This window comes from Rhea americana, unplaced genomic scaffold (assembly GCF_003343005.1).
Source record: "Rhea americana isolate MKP2758 unplaced genomic scaffold, rheAme1 scaffold_159, whole genome shotgun sequence".
Classification (NCBI taxonomy): Eukaryota; Metazoa; Chordata; class Aves; order Rheiformes; family Rheidae; genus Rhea; species Rhea americana.
Genome location: NW_028185694.1, coordinates 171,113 through 186,250, shown reverse-complemented (window position 1 = coordinate 186,250; position 15,138 = coordinate 171,113). Strand labels below are relative to the sequence as shown.

The 15,138-nt window shown below is 34.6% G+C and overlaps 1 protein-coding gene across 1 annotated transcript in view; it reads right to left on the bottom strand.

Annotated features, from left to right (window-relative positions):
* Positions 1-15,138, bottom strand: part of NBAS (NBAS subunit of NRZ tethering complex) — a 173,755-nt gene that overhangs the window by 36,905 nt on the left and 121,712 nt on the right. Inside the window, exons 47-48 of the mRNA XM_085299977.1 lie at positions 13,054-13,143; positions 7,434-7,629 (exon numbers count right to left, since the gene is read on the bottom strand). Of these exons, the coding sequence (XP_085156103.1) occupies positions 7,434-7,629; positions 13,054-13,143 (286 nt within the window). The remainder of the gene's footprint in view (positions 1-7,433; positions 7,630-13,053; positions 13,144-15,138) is intronic.

The window sequence follows — 15,138 nt, the reverse complement described above, 5'->3', positions numbered from 1 at the left end:
CACATTTTAAAATACTTTTAACTCCTTCAAGTCAAAACAGGAACCTGAGCCTCCCTATGAAAAATTCAGAGACCTCTGTTCAATGCACAGCTGAAGTCGAAAGCATGGTGTCTGAATGCAAAAGGATGAGCTGATAATTTCCAGAATGACACTGACCTCATGTTCCTTCTCCAAAAGGATGAAATACATAAAAAATAGTGTAGTGTAGTTATCACATCTGCTTTACATGCTAAAGGTCCTGAGTTCAAGCTCCAGTGGAACCAACACCAGGAAATCTTTGGGAGGTTGGACTAGATGATCTCCAGAGGTCCCTTCCAACCTAAATGATTCTGTGATACATGAACTGAAGTTCAGCATCCCAGACACTTCAGGTGTTGTGTGCTTCACATCTCAATAGTAAGCCAGAAGATGTCTTAGACTGATGTACTGTYTCCAAATTCTGAAGTTCTTGTTTATATAAAACCGAATGCTGTATACTGAATACCAGGCCACCCAAAGCTCCTACTGCAAATCTTCAACCTTGCTCTATTTCTCCTCATTTTATCTTTCTTTTTATCTGCTTTACTTGTCCAATTACTGGAAATTTTTTTCATTTCTATCTCAAAGTATTTAACTAATCAGGCAGATTACAATTTATGTTCCCAGAAACAATACATTTCACATGTTTTCATATGGACAAATCGTATTTCATATGGAAAATAATATTGCCAAAAATAATCAAAATAGATTAAATTTCTTTAATTTTTATGCATTTTCAGTAGAGAAACAGTAGCTCTAGAACAATACACAGCATCTTAACTAACTTACTCAAAGTTGATAGGACCATAAATCTTTCTTCTAATTCTCTCTTCAATGGGAGCTTTCTTTATAATGTCCTGAAATACTATATAAAAAGATCTACATTTTTCGTATACTGAGGGAAGAGTAACRAAAGAGCAATGGAGACAGTCACACACAAATTCTCATGAAGTCATTATGTTAATGCAGATATTACTAAGATTGCACAGAAGTTGTACAGAAGATATCTAAGTTGCCTACAAGAACATATGGAAGTCTATTCTCACAATTTAAACCTTAAAATGGATTCAGTGGGTAATGTCATCCAAATTCACCTGGAAATTTTTCAGAGCTAAATTTTAAACAAAATTAAAAAAAAAATAAAAAATAAAGAGGGGGCCTTAAAGTTACAGTCCCAATTTTATTTTAGATATCCCTTCCATTTTCTATAAATGCTCAACACTCAGCATCTCTCTATACATTGAAGGTCATGAAAAAAACTTCATTTAACAATATGAGGGGAAAGGCTAAACCAGATTACCTTCTCTAAATGACAAGGCTATTTGCATTTAAGTGGCATACAAACAGCAATTATATCTGTTATTTGCATAATAATGAAACAATCCTTTTATGACAAGGTGTGGTTCCTCAGAAGCTTCACAACTATGAAATTCTTTTCATAAATTAAACTTGCATTATCTACTTTGCTAATGCTCTGTAACTTCCTGGGGCAAAACTCTAACTCTTGTTACTGAAACTTGTACCTTGTAACTGCTCAGTGACTGAACTAAATGACCAAGTACACTCATAATTTCTAAGCAGACATTTTATGTATATTAGTCATACTGCTGCCAGAGACTTTATTTTTATCTATTGCAYAAATGGATTTCCAACCTTAGATAGATAAAGGTGGAATTCAAGACATGAACACTGTAAATGAAATCTTTTCTTACCTCCTCCAATATTTTTTTAACTTAAAGAAAATGTCAGTATTTTGACCCATATTTTTCATGCACCAGTTAACTAAAAAATTACAGAACCTGAAGAGCTCAGATAAAATTCATCAAGGGGATTAAAACAACACATGCCTCCTTCCTCTAGTAGCTGTGGGATGCTACTGGAATGTGAATTAAGGACTCTCAAAAGCCTTTGAAAAATGAGGACCTCTGAATTTTTAATTTTGTTAACTAATCATTACAGAACAGGAAATTGCTGTRTTTCTGACTGTTTGATAGGTAGCTGCTTCCATAAAGTACATTTTTAATTTTGTAAGAGCTGGCCTGTTTCCCAGCAGCACATTGATTTGTGGGACCACTACTTACACCACCTAGAGCATAATTAAATATTAAGTCCCTCTTTGATGTATGCAAAGCCTGACTAAGAGGATTACTAGCGACACTGAGGGTGGCTTTCACACATTTTCTGGTAATTGAACATTGCAATATCATTAAATTTATCTTTACTCAATATGAATCACATTCACCCTTTAGGYATCTGAAGTCCCTTTCTGTACCAAGAAACGGTAAGGGAAAGGAGGACACCTTCTAAAAGTGTGCAAAAAATGCCAACTAAGTAAGGATAAAGCAATCTGGATGTAATATAATGAACATACRTTTGAAATATTTACAGTTTAAACTTTATTTAAACAAGTCATATATATATATATATACAGAATTAGGTCCTAGAGTTTAGATGCAATCTCAAGGGGTTTACTATTTTGCTAAATGAGAAGAGATGATCAAGTTAATAAAGATGTAGTGATGTTACAGAAATAGATACTTACAGACCAAACTGAATGTCACAGCAGTTTGAAAGCTAGCATATGTCATAGCGCACGTCTRAAAGAAGTAATTCCTAATTTCTATTTTGGGCCCTGGCTTACCCAAGGTCACCCAACAATCTGACAAAATTTTAAAATTGTTCTTCAACTTCCCCTTCTGTAGAGTAGGGATGCTTTTTTAAGGTTGTTGCACTGAAAGTATTAACGTAGACAAGAGAAACTTGGTAATTAATGCTTTGCCAACACATCCTCTACAAATTCTTTCCCTTGCTTTTCAACAGTGATATAACTACTGAATTCCACAGTGCAATTATTTTTACCAATATATTGTGAAGGATTTTGAAATGTGCCTAGCAAAAATAGAGAGAACACAGTCTGCAGTACACTGTCTTATTATGTAATCCCCCTTTTTTGTTAATTCACAAAATAAGCAAACTTATTTATTAAATAGGATTATCATTTCCTTTTCATAATACGAACTCCTGGACTACAGTTTGAAATCACCTAAAAGATAAAAACAATTTGTTTAAAAAGTGGATTGTTCATTTGTTTTCTTAGACATTAGTGAAGAAYCCAACTGTCAGTTACCAGCACCTAACAGACTAAGCAATAAGAATTTTCAATTTAAATTACACATCCATTACCTAGCATAAGGCATCTACCAGAAACAAAGGACTCCACCTACCACATCTAGCTTGAGTTGACATGAAAATTAGAATTATCTTTAAATACATTCCAAGAGGACTCTTAAGATTGCACTCTGTAGCAGGAATTAGGGGAAAGAATAATTTTATATATGTATGTATAAAGATAGCCTTTACTTGTGCTAAGTACAAAAACTGTTTCTGAACTTGGCTAAACAACAAACTACATACAGAGAATTAACATTACAGAATTGTATTTATATTTTACATAATTAACTCTGAAAGATTTGAACTTATTTAGCACAGTAATTGTGCTTTTTACTATGTAGCTTTGGCAGGGTGGAAGATTAGACCAGCAAGAATTGCCTGAGGCTAAACAGAGGTAAATGTACAGTCCTGCACCCCCAGGACAGAACAACCCCAAGCAGCAGCGCACGACAGCCTGGGGTCCGGCCGACTGGGGAGCAGCTCTGCTAGGAAGGCTCTTGGGTGCCAGATGACACAAGCTAAACCTGAGCCAGCAGCGTGCCCTGGCAGCGGGGAAGGCAAATCGCACCCTGGGCTGCACAGCAAGAGTACAGCCTGCAGATCGAGGGAGGTAACCACACTCTTCTCGGCACTTGTCAGGCTGCGCCTGGAATACTACGTCCAATTTCGGTCACCCCAGGTTGAGAGAGAGACTGGAAAATTGGACAGGGTCCAGCATGGGGCTACAGAAATGAGGAGAGCGTTTGAGAACTTGAGAGATGAAGAAAGGTTGAAGGTATTCGGTTTGTTCAGCCTGGAGAGCAAATGTAATCACAGTCTGCCAATACCCAAAAGGCAGTTACAAAGAAGATGGAGGCAGTCTCTTTACAAGGACATTCAATAACAGCAGGAGATGCAACAGGCACAGGTTACTTCAGGGGAAATTCAATCAGGATATAAAGAAAAAAGGCCTCTTCACTGTGAGAACAATAATAACACATTGCAGTTGGTTGCCAACAGAAACAGTAATATCTCCCGTGCTGGAAATACTCAAGGCTCAGCTTAACAGAGCCCTGGATAACCTAATCTAAAGGCCCTGCATTGAACAGAAGTTTGGACGAGATGATCTCCAGAGGTCCCTTCCAAATTATGCTTTTCTACATTTCTATAATTTCTGCCTCTCTGTACAGACAAAAGATGAACATGCTCTTTCCAGCCCCTCCATAGGAAGAGGCAGTTCAGTTTCAGTCTTCCATAAATCACTTGTGCCTTAGTTATTCCAATCTGCTGCAACACTGCCAATATTAATTTAATTTATTCAAGAACAACCTGACTGAAACCAACCAAACAGTGAGCAAGCTGAGGACTTCTTGTACTATGCAAGGAGCATTCTTTCCACAGGCAACTCCTTCCTGCTGAGGAACATCTATCACAGTTTACACACAGTGCAATCATTGTAATTTTGGGCTGAATCTGGAACATTGAATAACTATTGATTTGTTAAGCTTTAAAATCTCTTTAAGAAACTTTTGACAGACCAAAGATGCTTTGAGTACAAYATTATTTAACTAGAGACAGTGCAGTATTATTATGGGTAGGACATATTAGTGTATTATTGGAATGGAATAGATTCGATTTGGTTCTAAAACCCCAAGAGATAAAAGCAAATGGTTGCTAGTTTTATGCTGAGAAGTTTTATACATTTTGACTAATAAAAATGATCTGGTCTTCTACAAATCTTAAGCAAGTTTAATGAGACTTGTAAAATTTTTGTCAAATAAGAGTTTCTTTCTCTTTCTTCCACAAAAAATGGCTTAAAGCCATTGTCTACATCTAATTTTCTATATGTTTCAGTTCAACACTTTAGACTTGAAGTGCTTTTGGATTGGAAAGCAGGAACACAGGTAACAGCAATATTGCCAAAGGATATTAATACTAACAACAAAAACCTGAAATCAAGAATCATCTCAGACACACTTCAAGAGTGACTGAGTAGTTAAGTGCTTGTATTATTGTGAATGCAAGGGAAAAGTAGTTTTTAAAGGAGTCAAGAGACAACTATTTTCTTTTTAAGATTATTACCTTGAATGACCTAAGTTCAGTGAGTCAAAACTGAGATACTGCTTTTGCTTTATATGAATATAAAATGCTTTTGTARGACGTATTAGAAATATTCTGTTTCAGTTCCATGAGCATTTGGCATTTTCATGGAGAGGACAAGGTAGGGGGTGGATGGAATTCAGGAAACGGATGAGAAGTAATTCTGCTTCTGAATAATTTTACATGAAACAAGTGATACTCATATGATTTCAAAATAACACAAGCTTCAAAGACAGCTGTGATGTTACAAGAATGTTCCTTCCTGTCAAGCATTTAGGATATTTTCATTGTACCCAGAAGACTAAACGCAGAATCTCTAAAATACATACTTTGATATTAAGCACTTCAAAGTTTGCCRTGAAATAAAGCAGTTAAAGTATTAATGGATATGCAACAAGAACCTTTCTGGTGTTAAAACAAACAAACAATCCAATAAACAAACAAAAAAACAGTAAGAACGTACTTGACCAAGCATACAAGTTAAATGCCTAAAAATATTTCATTTAGTCACCTAAAAAGCATTTTTTTTAATCTGAATTTTTGTAGTTTTAACTTTTGACCATTGCATGTTATTCTCCTCCCTCCTCCTCCTTTTTTAATATTTGTCTGATAAACTGAAAAATCTTTTATCAAATTTCAGTTCCTGTCTTCTATAAACTTCTAGAGTTTAAGTATGGAAGTTAACATTCTCTTTGATCTTCCTTCTGAACTCCTTCCTATCTATTAATATTTTTCTTTTTTTCTAGACTCTAGAATTGGACATAGGGCAGATAATAGAAATGCCTAGGAGAGATAATAGAAATGCCATAAACAAATTTAATTTTTCATTAAAGTTTTCTTTTTACCCAACGAGATAATTTCTATTTAAAAATAAGGTTGATGTCAGCTAAATAAACTTGGAAAAGTAGATTTGAAAACGTTTAGTGGCATATACGGGTCTGCACATAAATGATGTAGAATACGTACACAGTTTGTATGCTTTTTTTTCATTACAGAAAGGTGAGAGGACCTATTCAGCACACACCTTGCAAATACTGCTCAAACAAGGGAAGTGACAATTCCCATAGTCTGCATGTTTGGACTACCAAGGAGTAGATTAACTCACATCCCCTTGGTACCCCATATTTGTATATGTACACACTTGTACAACGGAAAAACAAAAAAACAAACAAAACCTCCAAAGCCTCAGTAAAGCCAGTTGGATAAAAAAGAGAAACATTTTATATACTGTATACTGTAACAGAAGATGTTAAGCAATACRGCAGTTTTATTCAGATTCATATGAAGGTGCATCATGATTAAGAACAAAAGAGTATTTTCCTAAAAGAGGGGTAGGAAACAAGCTAGCTTTTACATTCCTTAGAAGGAATGCTGAATTCTAGAACTTTTCTGCGTGTTAAAAAAGTGAAAGCTAGACATTTCCTTATCCTGTAATTCAGGAGGAAAGGTAATCCACCTTGGACTCAGACTAAAAATGCTTGGTCTCTCTTAGCAGCGAAATGAATAATAGCTTAGAGTAATTTCTTTCAGTAATGATTTTACCTCATTTTTTTTAACTTTATACTGAGAGAGATTTAAAGTCCTCACTAGGTCAGTTAAAGGTATGAACTGTTTTAAGAAACTACTACCTTTTGGTTGCTGGGTACTGGCTTTCTAAGAGAGGTTACAGTTGCCTCTGTGACCAAATGCAGCCCCCACTAAGCAAATCTCCTCRTTTGATACTGCCCTTATATTCCCAGTGCCTGCTTATGAGATAACATTTAGATAAGGAGCTTAGGAAAAAAGAGACAGTGGCCGGAAATTTTAGTTCTAGTTCTGATTATAACATACTACGCCAAGTAGGTGATAAACAGGGTAGGTAAAAGTGACTGAAAACAGTGGTCAGAAGCAAAAGAAAATACAAAAATTAGAAGCCAATGCATGACATAGAGAAAAATCAGTGTTTGTTGCAGTTTGATATTCTACACTCGTGATGCCAAAGAGAAGCATTAATGATCTCTGTTTTATAACAAATCATAATTCATTAGAAATATAGCAGGAAAATAGGAGTGACATCCCCACTGACAGGATGCATCACAACCACATACTGAAACTTAACGTTTCATTATACAATCTTTGTATAGAAACAGCTGTATGMTATTACATATAGCAGTCAATGCTAGTACCTTTCTTTCAGGCCAGCAAGCTCTGAGGACAGCTTGCGTTCTGAAGAATACGAGTAGTTTGCTGTCCTCATCACTGAGGTGGAAAGCTTGCTCCATAATTTGGAGCACTTTGATGCGAGGCTTCACCGGTAAAGAATCATCACCACAGAAAGGTCTCAACCACTCCAGAAGATCATCTGAAGAAACTACTTTCTCCCTGGAATTCAAGTTAAACAATTCAGCGTTAACCATCTTCAGTAACCCTAATCCAAAACCAGCATGCATTTTTAAAGTTGTTTACATGCTATTTCATTGCAAGAAATTTGCTCAGAAAGCATGCAAATTATTCTTTCCTGTTATGCAGGTGAATGTGTGCAAAATGAAGATCCCCCMAAAATTGTTGTATGAAGTACAGAAAACACCATTCCTTACATTCCTGCCTGTGTGATTTGGTAACAAGTAGGAATATATTGTAAAAAAATGTATCAACTTGTAAAATTTTCATCAGCAATTGACTTTTTTTAATAATGTTCTTACATGAATAAAAAGAAAACATATTCAAATGAATAAATAAAGTAAAATCTTGACTAAAATTTATTACAGGCTAACTTTACTATCATTTCATTACAGATTCAAGAAATCCATCTCTACAAGATCAGCAAAAACACAGTGTAGGGGAAGAGATACAGAACTTAATCTTGCAACTTCTGTGGCTTGTATTAAGTCTTTTACACTTTAAGATAGTCTTTATCACTTCCTAATGCTGATAACCATTCTGTAGGCAAACTGAGAAATTATCAAGTATTCGATCAAAATCAAAAATATTTTTACATCTACAGTCAATGATTTCACTTCAGCCTTGGCAGAGTTCAAAGGCTGAAGATGCACAAAGATCCCACCACTATCTTCATGCTGGAAAACAAGTGTTACATAGTTTCACACATCCTGACAAAGAGTTTTTTTTTTTTTTTTTTTAAAAAAAATCCTATGAGGTAGTTAACTATCAAGCTTCTACGCCATGTTTTACAAGATGTCCACACAGAAACACATGGAGATAAAGCTGACGTAGTTATTTCAGTACTGTTATGCCTGCATACTCGTCAGTGAACGGGTACCACAGTTGGTACCACAACACACTACTCGAGCAGATCACAGCTTTTGTTGTAGTGCATTTTTCTAAACACTCCTATCACATCGGCCATTTCAGGCTTGATCATAGTCATATGTGTAACACGGTAATATGGCAAGAATTGTAGAGTATACATGCTTCAGTGAGGAAGAGTTATTCTACGAAAGCATCAAACAGACAAAAGATTGTCTGTGGACATAGCAGGGTCCTGGCTACTGAAGGTTTGAAATCATTTCTTTTATTTGTAACATTTCTTTTCAGCTGAATAATTCTACTTGTGGTTATTAAGTTACTGAACTTTAAACTCTTTTTCCTTCCTCAAGAGAGCATAAATGTGCTTATATGTTTCAAGTAACAATCTGAATAGTACTTTCTTTTTTTTCCTAGAACATAATACAGTTTGGCTAAAGTCAATTTTACTTTTTAATACTAGGCCAACCTGTATGCTTCATTTTAAATAGATTAATCATCAAAAGATGCTGAAGATGAAAATACTCTAATTATTTATATGAGTAAACTATCCAGAGCAGATTGCTTTTTTTCTGAAGAATCTGAAAAAAATATTTCTTTGTAACTATATATAATAAGGACTACGGCTACGGTATGGGTTTCTGGGCAGGTTCAAAGGGAAATGCATACTRGAATCCAAGTTAGTTTAGTTTAGTTTGTTCTAATTAACAGGTTTAAAGGAAGGCACCTACTTTCCATTAAATTAATTTCACAAAATTTTATAGTCTATTAGAGGACTAGAGAGAGTATCACTCTCTGTAGACTCTTGGACTTTTTTGTTTTGCAAAATGCAATTCATCTGTTCAATGTACTATGAAGAATTACATATACTCTGACATAAAGATCTTCAAATCTGCTTTTTGTTAGAATTTTGTAATACAAAAGYACATGGCTGTAACAGAGACTTTATATATTGCTGCCTAGCATGGAAACTGCTGTAGGTTAGAAATGCCAACAATCTTTTATTATTGTTGTTCAGGGATTTTTTTTTTTTTTTTATTGGTTCCGACTTTCAGAAAAGTCGCTTATCAAGTCTCTCTGCCAAGAAAAGACTAAGTGCATAACACAGGATAGCTAAAATTACATATACTCTGACATAAAGATCTTCAAATCTGCTTTTTGTTAGAATTTTGTAATACAAAAGCACATGGCTGTAACAGAGACTTTATATATNAGAGACTTTATATATTGCTGCCTAGCATGGAAACTGCTGTAGGTTAGAAATGCCAACAATCTTTTATTATTGTTGTTCAGGGATTTTTTTTTTTTGCTCATTTGCACCGACTTTCAGAAAAGTCGCTTATCAAGTCTCTCTGCCAAGAAAAGACTAAGTGCATAACACAGGATAGCTAAAATATAATGTTAGGACAAAGAGCTTGATCTTTTTGGACATATATCTTTAAAGTTACTTAAATTAAAATTTAATTAAATATATTTTTAAATAAAAAAATAATTAAAATATCAATAGAATCAGAATAATTTACTAGATTTTACCTCTATATATTATTAGCTATCATTAAATACCTTCCCCAAACACTTCAGTTTCACGAAATATTGGAACAGAAATGAGAATTCAGTGTTACCAACATGTGAGAGGCTGGGAGACGTTATTAGGTGAGAACCATACAAATGAGCCCAGCAGACAAACTGCATCATGGTAGGTAAGAAATTCTGAGAAGTCTTTGGTAATTTTGAAATAAATATTTTCATCGGGCTATTTCTGAATCCATTCAAGCCATGACACTACAGCAGGCATACCAAACATACACCTCAGGAAATGAGAGGTAGATATCCTCAATTATAAAAAATGTCTGATGCTTCAGAGGAAGGCAGAGTACTAAGGATTGGAAGCGAACTTGCTATACCAACAGTTTTTGTGTCCTCTTCTCATTTCAGGAAAAATTGAATATCATCTAGATAGTTAAGTGTTATAATAACAAGAACAAACTCCTGGATAATTCCACTGGGGAAAAAAAAAAGAAAAGCTTCACTAATTACTTTTTATCTAGTGATAACATCTTGAAATTTTCAATAAATCAGATTTTAATACATCTCTCATACAGCTTATTAAATCCATATAAAGTAAGCTTTTAATCAAAGTGTCATGTGATATTAAGCCTTCGTGGGCATTTGAACTCCATTATTTTAAGACAACAGCTTTTATCAGTTAAACTGATAAACCTGTCAAAAGAAAGCCAACATCTTTGTTTTGTTGTTGCAGAGTCTACCTTCCAGGGCACAACGCTGGCTGACAAGTTAGATACTCAGCCTCTAATCCTTTGCTGATACAGCTTCATCCATTAAACGTTACTCTGTTGATAAAAGGCCTTTGTAATAAGGGAGCTGAGTCCCATGCAGTAGCAATGCACCTTAACTTTAGCAATGATATTATCCTAAACACTTGAGCAGATGTCTAAGGGAAGTGGTTACACAGATGACTCCTTAAGGCATCTGCTGCCTCTAGACATTCTCAGTCTTCTCTCCCTCTCATATGTAAGAACTCTTCAAATAATCATGTAATATCATAGAACAACATCTCTTCAGTCCTGATAATATAATATCATCATAATGATACTGGATTTTATCACCTAAAAAGTAAGCATTTTTATCATGTCTGGTTTTGACTGATGTCTGTACTTGCGTACCACCTGATTTTATGAAAACCAACTTGACTGGTTGCTTTTGAAGTATGATATTTTTGTATCTGAAGCTTTTTCTTATTGCCCTATATTCTCCTCCTTTCCCTGTAGGTACCTTTCTACTTTCACTATAGGTTCTTCTGCTTATAATTCTAGCCATTTCTCATTTTTTCTATACTATCACTAGACAATTTAATTATTGTACGGTCTACTACGCTAATAATCACAGAATGCCCTTATTCTCTAGACAGAAGAGAGAGATGTTTCATAGATGAAGTTTTTTTCTTAGATAATTAGAATAGACTGTTAATTAAATTAGACTATTAAAAGAGTACATTAGACTAAATACAGTCTAACTGTATGAAAACATTTCCATTAGAACACATTAGCACAAACACAAACAACCAGCTAGCAGTGTCAGACAGAAGAATTCATTTTATCTCCTCCTGGCTCAAAAGAACATTTAACAAACCAGTAAATGGCATTCAGCTATCCCTTAGGAACATTTAAAACTAGAACTTTTTTTTTCCCCTTTCTATTTTTTTAATGAAAGGAAGTGGCTCCAGGTGGAGTGTGATTTATAACTAATGTTCCCTTATTTATCTTAAYAAGACAGATGGGAAGCTAGTACCAGTCAGAAGACACCAATTTAACCTGTCTTGCAGCTCTGAAATAACAAACATCGACAATTTAGTTTTTCAGCTGGCCCCGATTACAATTTTATTTAGGCTTTATATTGCTTGAATAATGTTATTCAGCTCAGAACTTCAGCTAAATTAGAAATGACTCTGGTGGCATCGAAACTGTAAATTAAAAGCATGAGAATTAAGATGGTCTGCTGCAATATTTCCAGAGCTCACAACTGATGTTTATATAGGTTTTGTCAAGGGGAAGATTTATGTTTTATAAACAGAATAGCTGGAGTTTAAGTAGGTAAATAAGAAGAAATGTTTAAATGAATCTAAATAAACTCTTGTAGTCACCCTGACCCTTACTCCAACTTACTGTATTAACACTTATTTGTATACATGCGTACTAATAAAAGATTCAGAAAAGTATATCTCTAGATAAAACAGTACTTATATTTCCATCTACATCAAAATATTACAAGTAAGATTTACTGTAAGTTATTATATCAAATCAGTCAACTTTAGTATCCAATAGCTTGATATTACTGTATTTATCTAATATAATGCCAGTGTAGGAGTCTCTATGTAACAAGGTAATTCTTTTTCTGGTTACCAGAAAGTACTGCTTTTTAAAGGTTCTTAGTTTGTACTGTGAGGAAAACTAAGATCCCATTTTATTTTTTCTCCTTTTCTTTCCTATAAGTGGAATGGGAAAAGTCAGTGACCTAGACTGACTATTTTGCAAGCTGAAATAAGGACATATAGAAAAGAGGAGAAAAAAATTGGTAGAAGTATTATACAGTATTTGCAAAATTCCCGCAATAAAAATTGACAAACATTAGATAATTTAGACAAAATTTAGATATCTATAACATTATTATTTGCAATTTATCTAATAAACTGAAAAAAAAAGCATTGAAGTACTCTACTTCTAATAGATATACAATCTGCAGTAGTCAGAACAGAAATACTATTTCCTCAAATCACCATAATACATGGCTGACCTAGTTTTAAGTTCAACGACTTGGCTTCTTCCAGTTCATCAAGTAAAGGTCTCAGATTTTAAACCTTATAAATGATAGCCTGTTCCAGAATAAAATCTTAGAAAATTAACTGCAAACCCATTAGATACACCCATGAATAAAAGTCACCCATATTCAGTACTGTACCTTCTGTCCTTTTGTAAGACACACCTTTCAAAGCTTAAACCAAGGAATCCACACAATAAGTCTTACCCTTTTTCAACACTTGCATGGACTGCAGAAACRATGCCTTCTAGGACTCCAAGTGGATCTTTCACTGAGGTAGAAGAATCACCATCTCCACTATTAATGGAAAACACAGAATTTAGTAATAAATGGTCCTTCATAGTCTACTTAATTCTGTCCAACTGTAGGCTATCTATTCAATAATTCAGTAATTTTGAGTTTTCCATTTCTTGATTCCATTTCCCTGCTTGATTAATATCGTATTTTCATGTCAAAGTAATATGAGTAGCAATAAAAGAGTGGGAAAAATAGATAATCTTGTTACCCTGAAGATCTCAGCAATATTGACTAGACAGACTGATGGTTACATATGAACGTCCCCCCCATTCACCCTGCAGTGCCATTATTGGTTTAAGCAAATTTAATCCAATGTCAGAAGAGTTCCATCTGTTGATCCAGCTGATTCTTTTCCCTTTCTGGGATTAATTTTCATTTGAATCAGCCAGGTTCATGCTCAGAACAACAAAAGGGAAAAGGAGAGGACATCAGATCCAGACAGTCTGCGGGAAAGGGGAGGCCTCAGCCAGCCATGAAACGGCACCCACTACGCATGTGTAGGAGTACGAGAACAAGAATCACAGCCCATCTGATGCTCCAGGTGCAAGTTAATGTTCTTCTGCAGGTCCAAAGGTAGTAAACACAGGAAAAAACACCTGGCAGAACGAAATCTTCACCACTAATACAATAAAAGTGACATTTTCTGCTGTGATTCTCAGGAAAAAGAAAAAAAAAAAAGAACAGAGACACAACTGAGTTCTGAAAGCAGAGATTTCCCACTTACACTCCAAAAAAGTGCACAGCATCTCTTTGTGGAAATCTTTTTAATAGCAACGATGCCTGGACTGAACCAGAAAACCAACAGTCATGCCCATCTCAGGGTACAATCAATATAACTCAATGTTGCACTAAGAGCAGAACGAAAACAAACATCCCCAAGTGGTAGTTTATTAAGGATGACTTAAAAACAGAGGTGCAGTGTATTTTCCTTACAGTTCACCAGTTTATCAAAGCTATTCTTCTACCAAAATGTAAGTTTCTTCCTAAACTTGTGAATTACAAACTCTTAATAAAAAATGAACACATGTCCAGACTCTCGATTGTTATGTCAAAAACCAAAACCTACCAGGTAGTAGACTATAATGTGTAAAAATAACTATAATATTTCATACATATTAAGGGTTATGAGGGTTTTTTTTTTAATATAATTTCATTATTTGTTACTCGAGTARGATAATTATTTATTTCACTTTAAAAATTACTACAGGTATGACCTTTCCATATAGACCTGAGTTTCTGTAGCCTTTAGTGTATTCCTACATGGAAGACATATTAATGTGTGTCTAGCAGGTCAGTCAGCAGCACTGGATTAAAATCAACACATGATTCCATTCAGAACTGATGCAAAATAATTTRTTGCAGAAGAAACCTAGGTTTACCTTTCTATCTTGTTTTAGGTTATTATAGCCCACTCCTAAATAGGAAGCTAATATCACATCATTCTGTATTTCTAGTTTGTGTATTACTCAAAAAGTACTGTSACACCTATAGTTATTATAGAAATGGCATCGTTAAAACCATCAAATGACAACTAAATAAGTTTCAGAAGAGTGAAAAGTTTAAATATATATCATGTTTCTAAACATTTTGAGAACATTTGGAAACAATCAAATTACAATTTATATTTCAGAAATGTCCAGGATTTCAGATTCCCTACAGAGATAATTTCTGTCTCAAAGAGATTATTCTATTTTTACACACACAAGGGGGAGGGGGGGAAAGCCACATACACAAACAAAATAAAATTGTAAAAAGTGAAAAGAATTCTTCTGATGTCCTATCATAGACCATTTCATACTAATGCAAGATCTGAATAATTTCATTAGGTCAGAAATTTCAGTCTCACAAAAATGTGAATCGTGCCTAGGAAAGCAAACGCAGTATGATAGAAATGTTCTCTAACAATAGAGAAGATTTTTATACTCTGTCTATCTCTTAAGTAATGAAAAACAAATCCCACCTTAGGAGAGAGAGGGGGAGAGAGAGAAAGAGAGA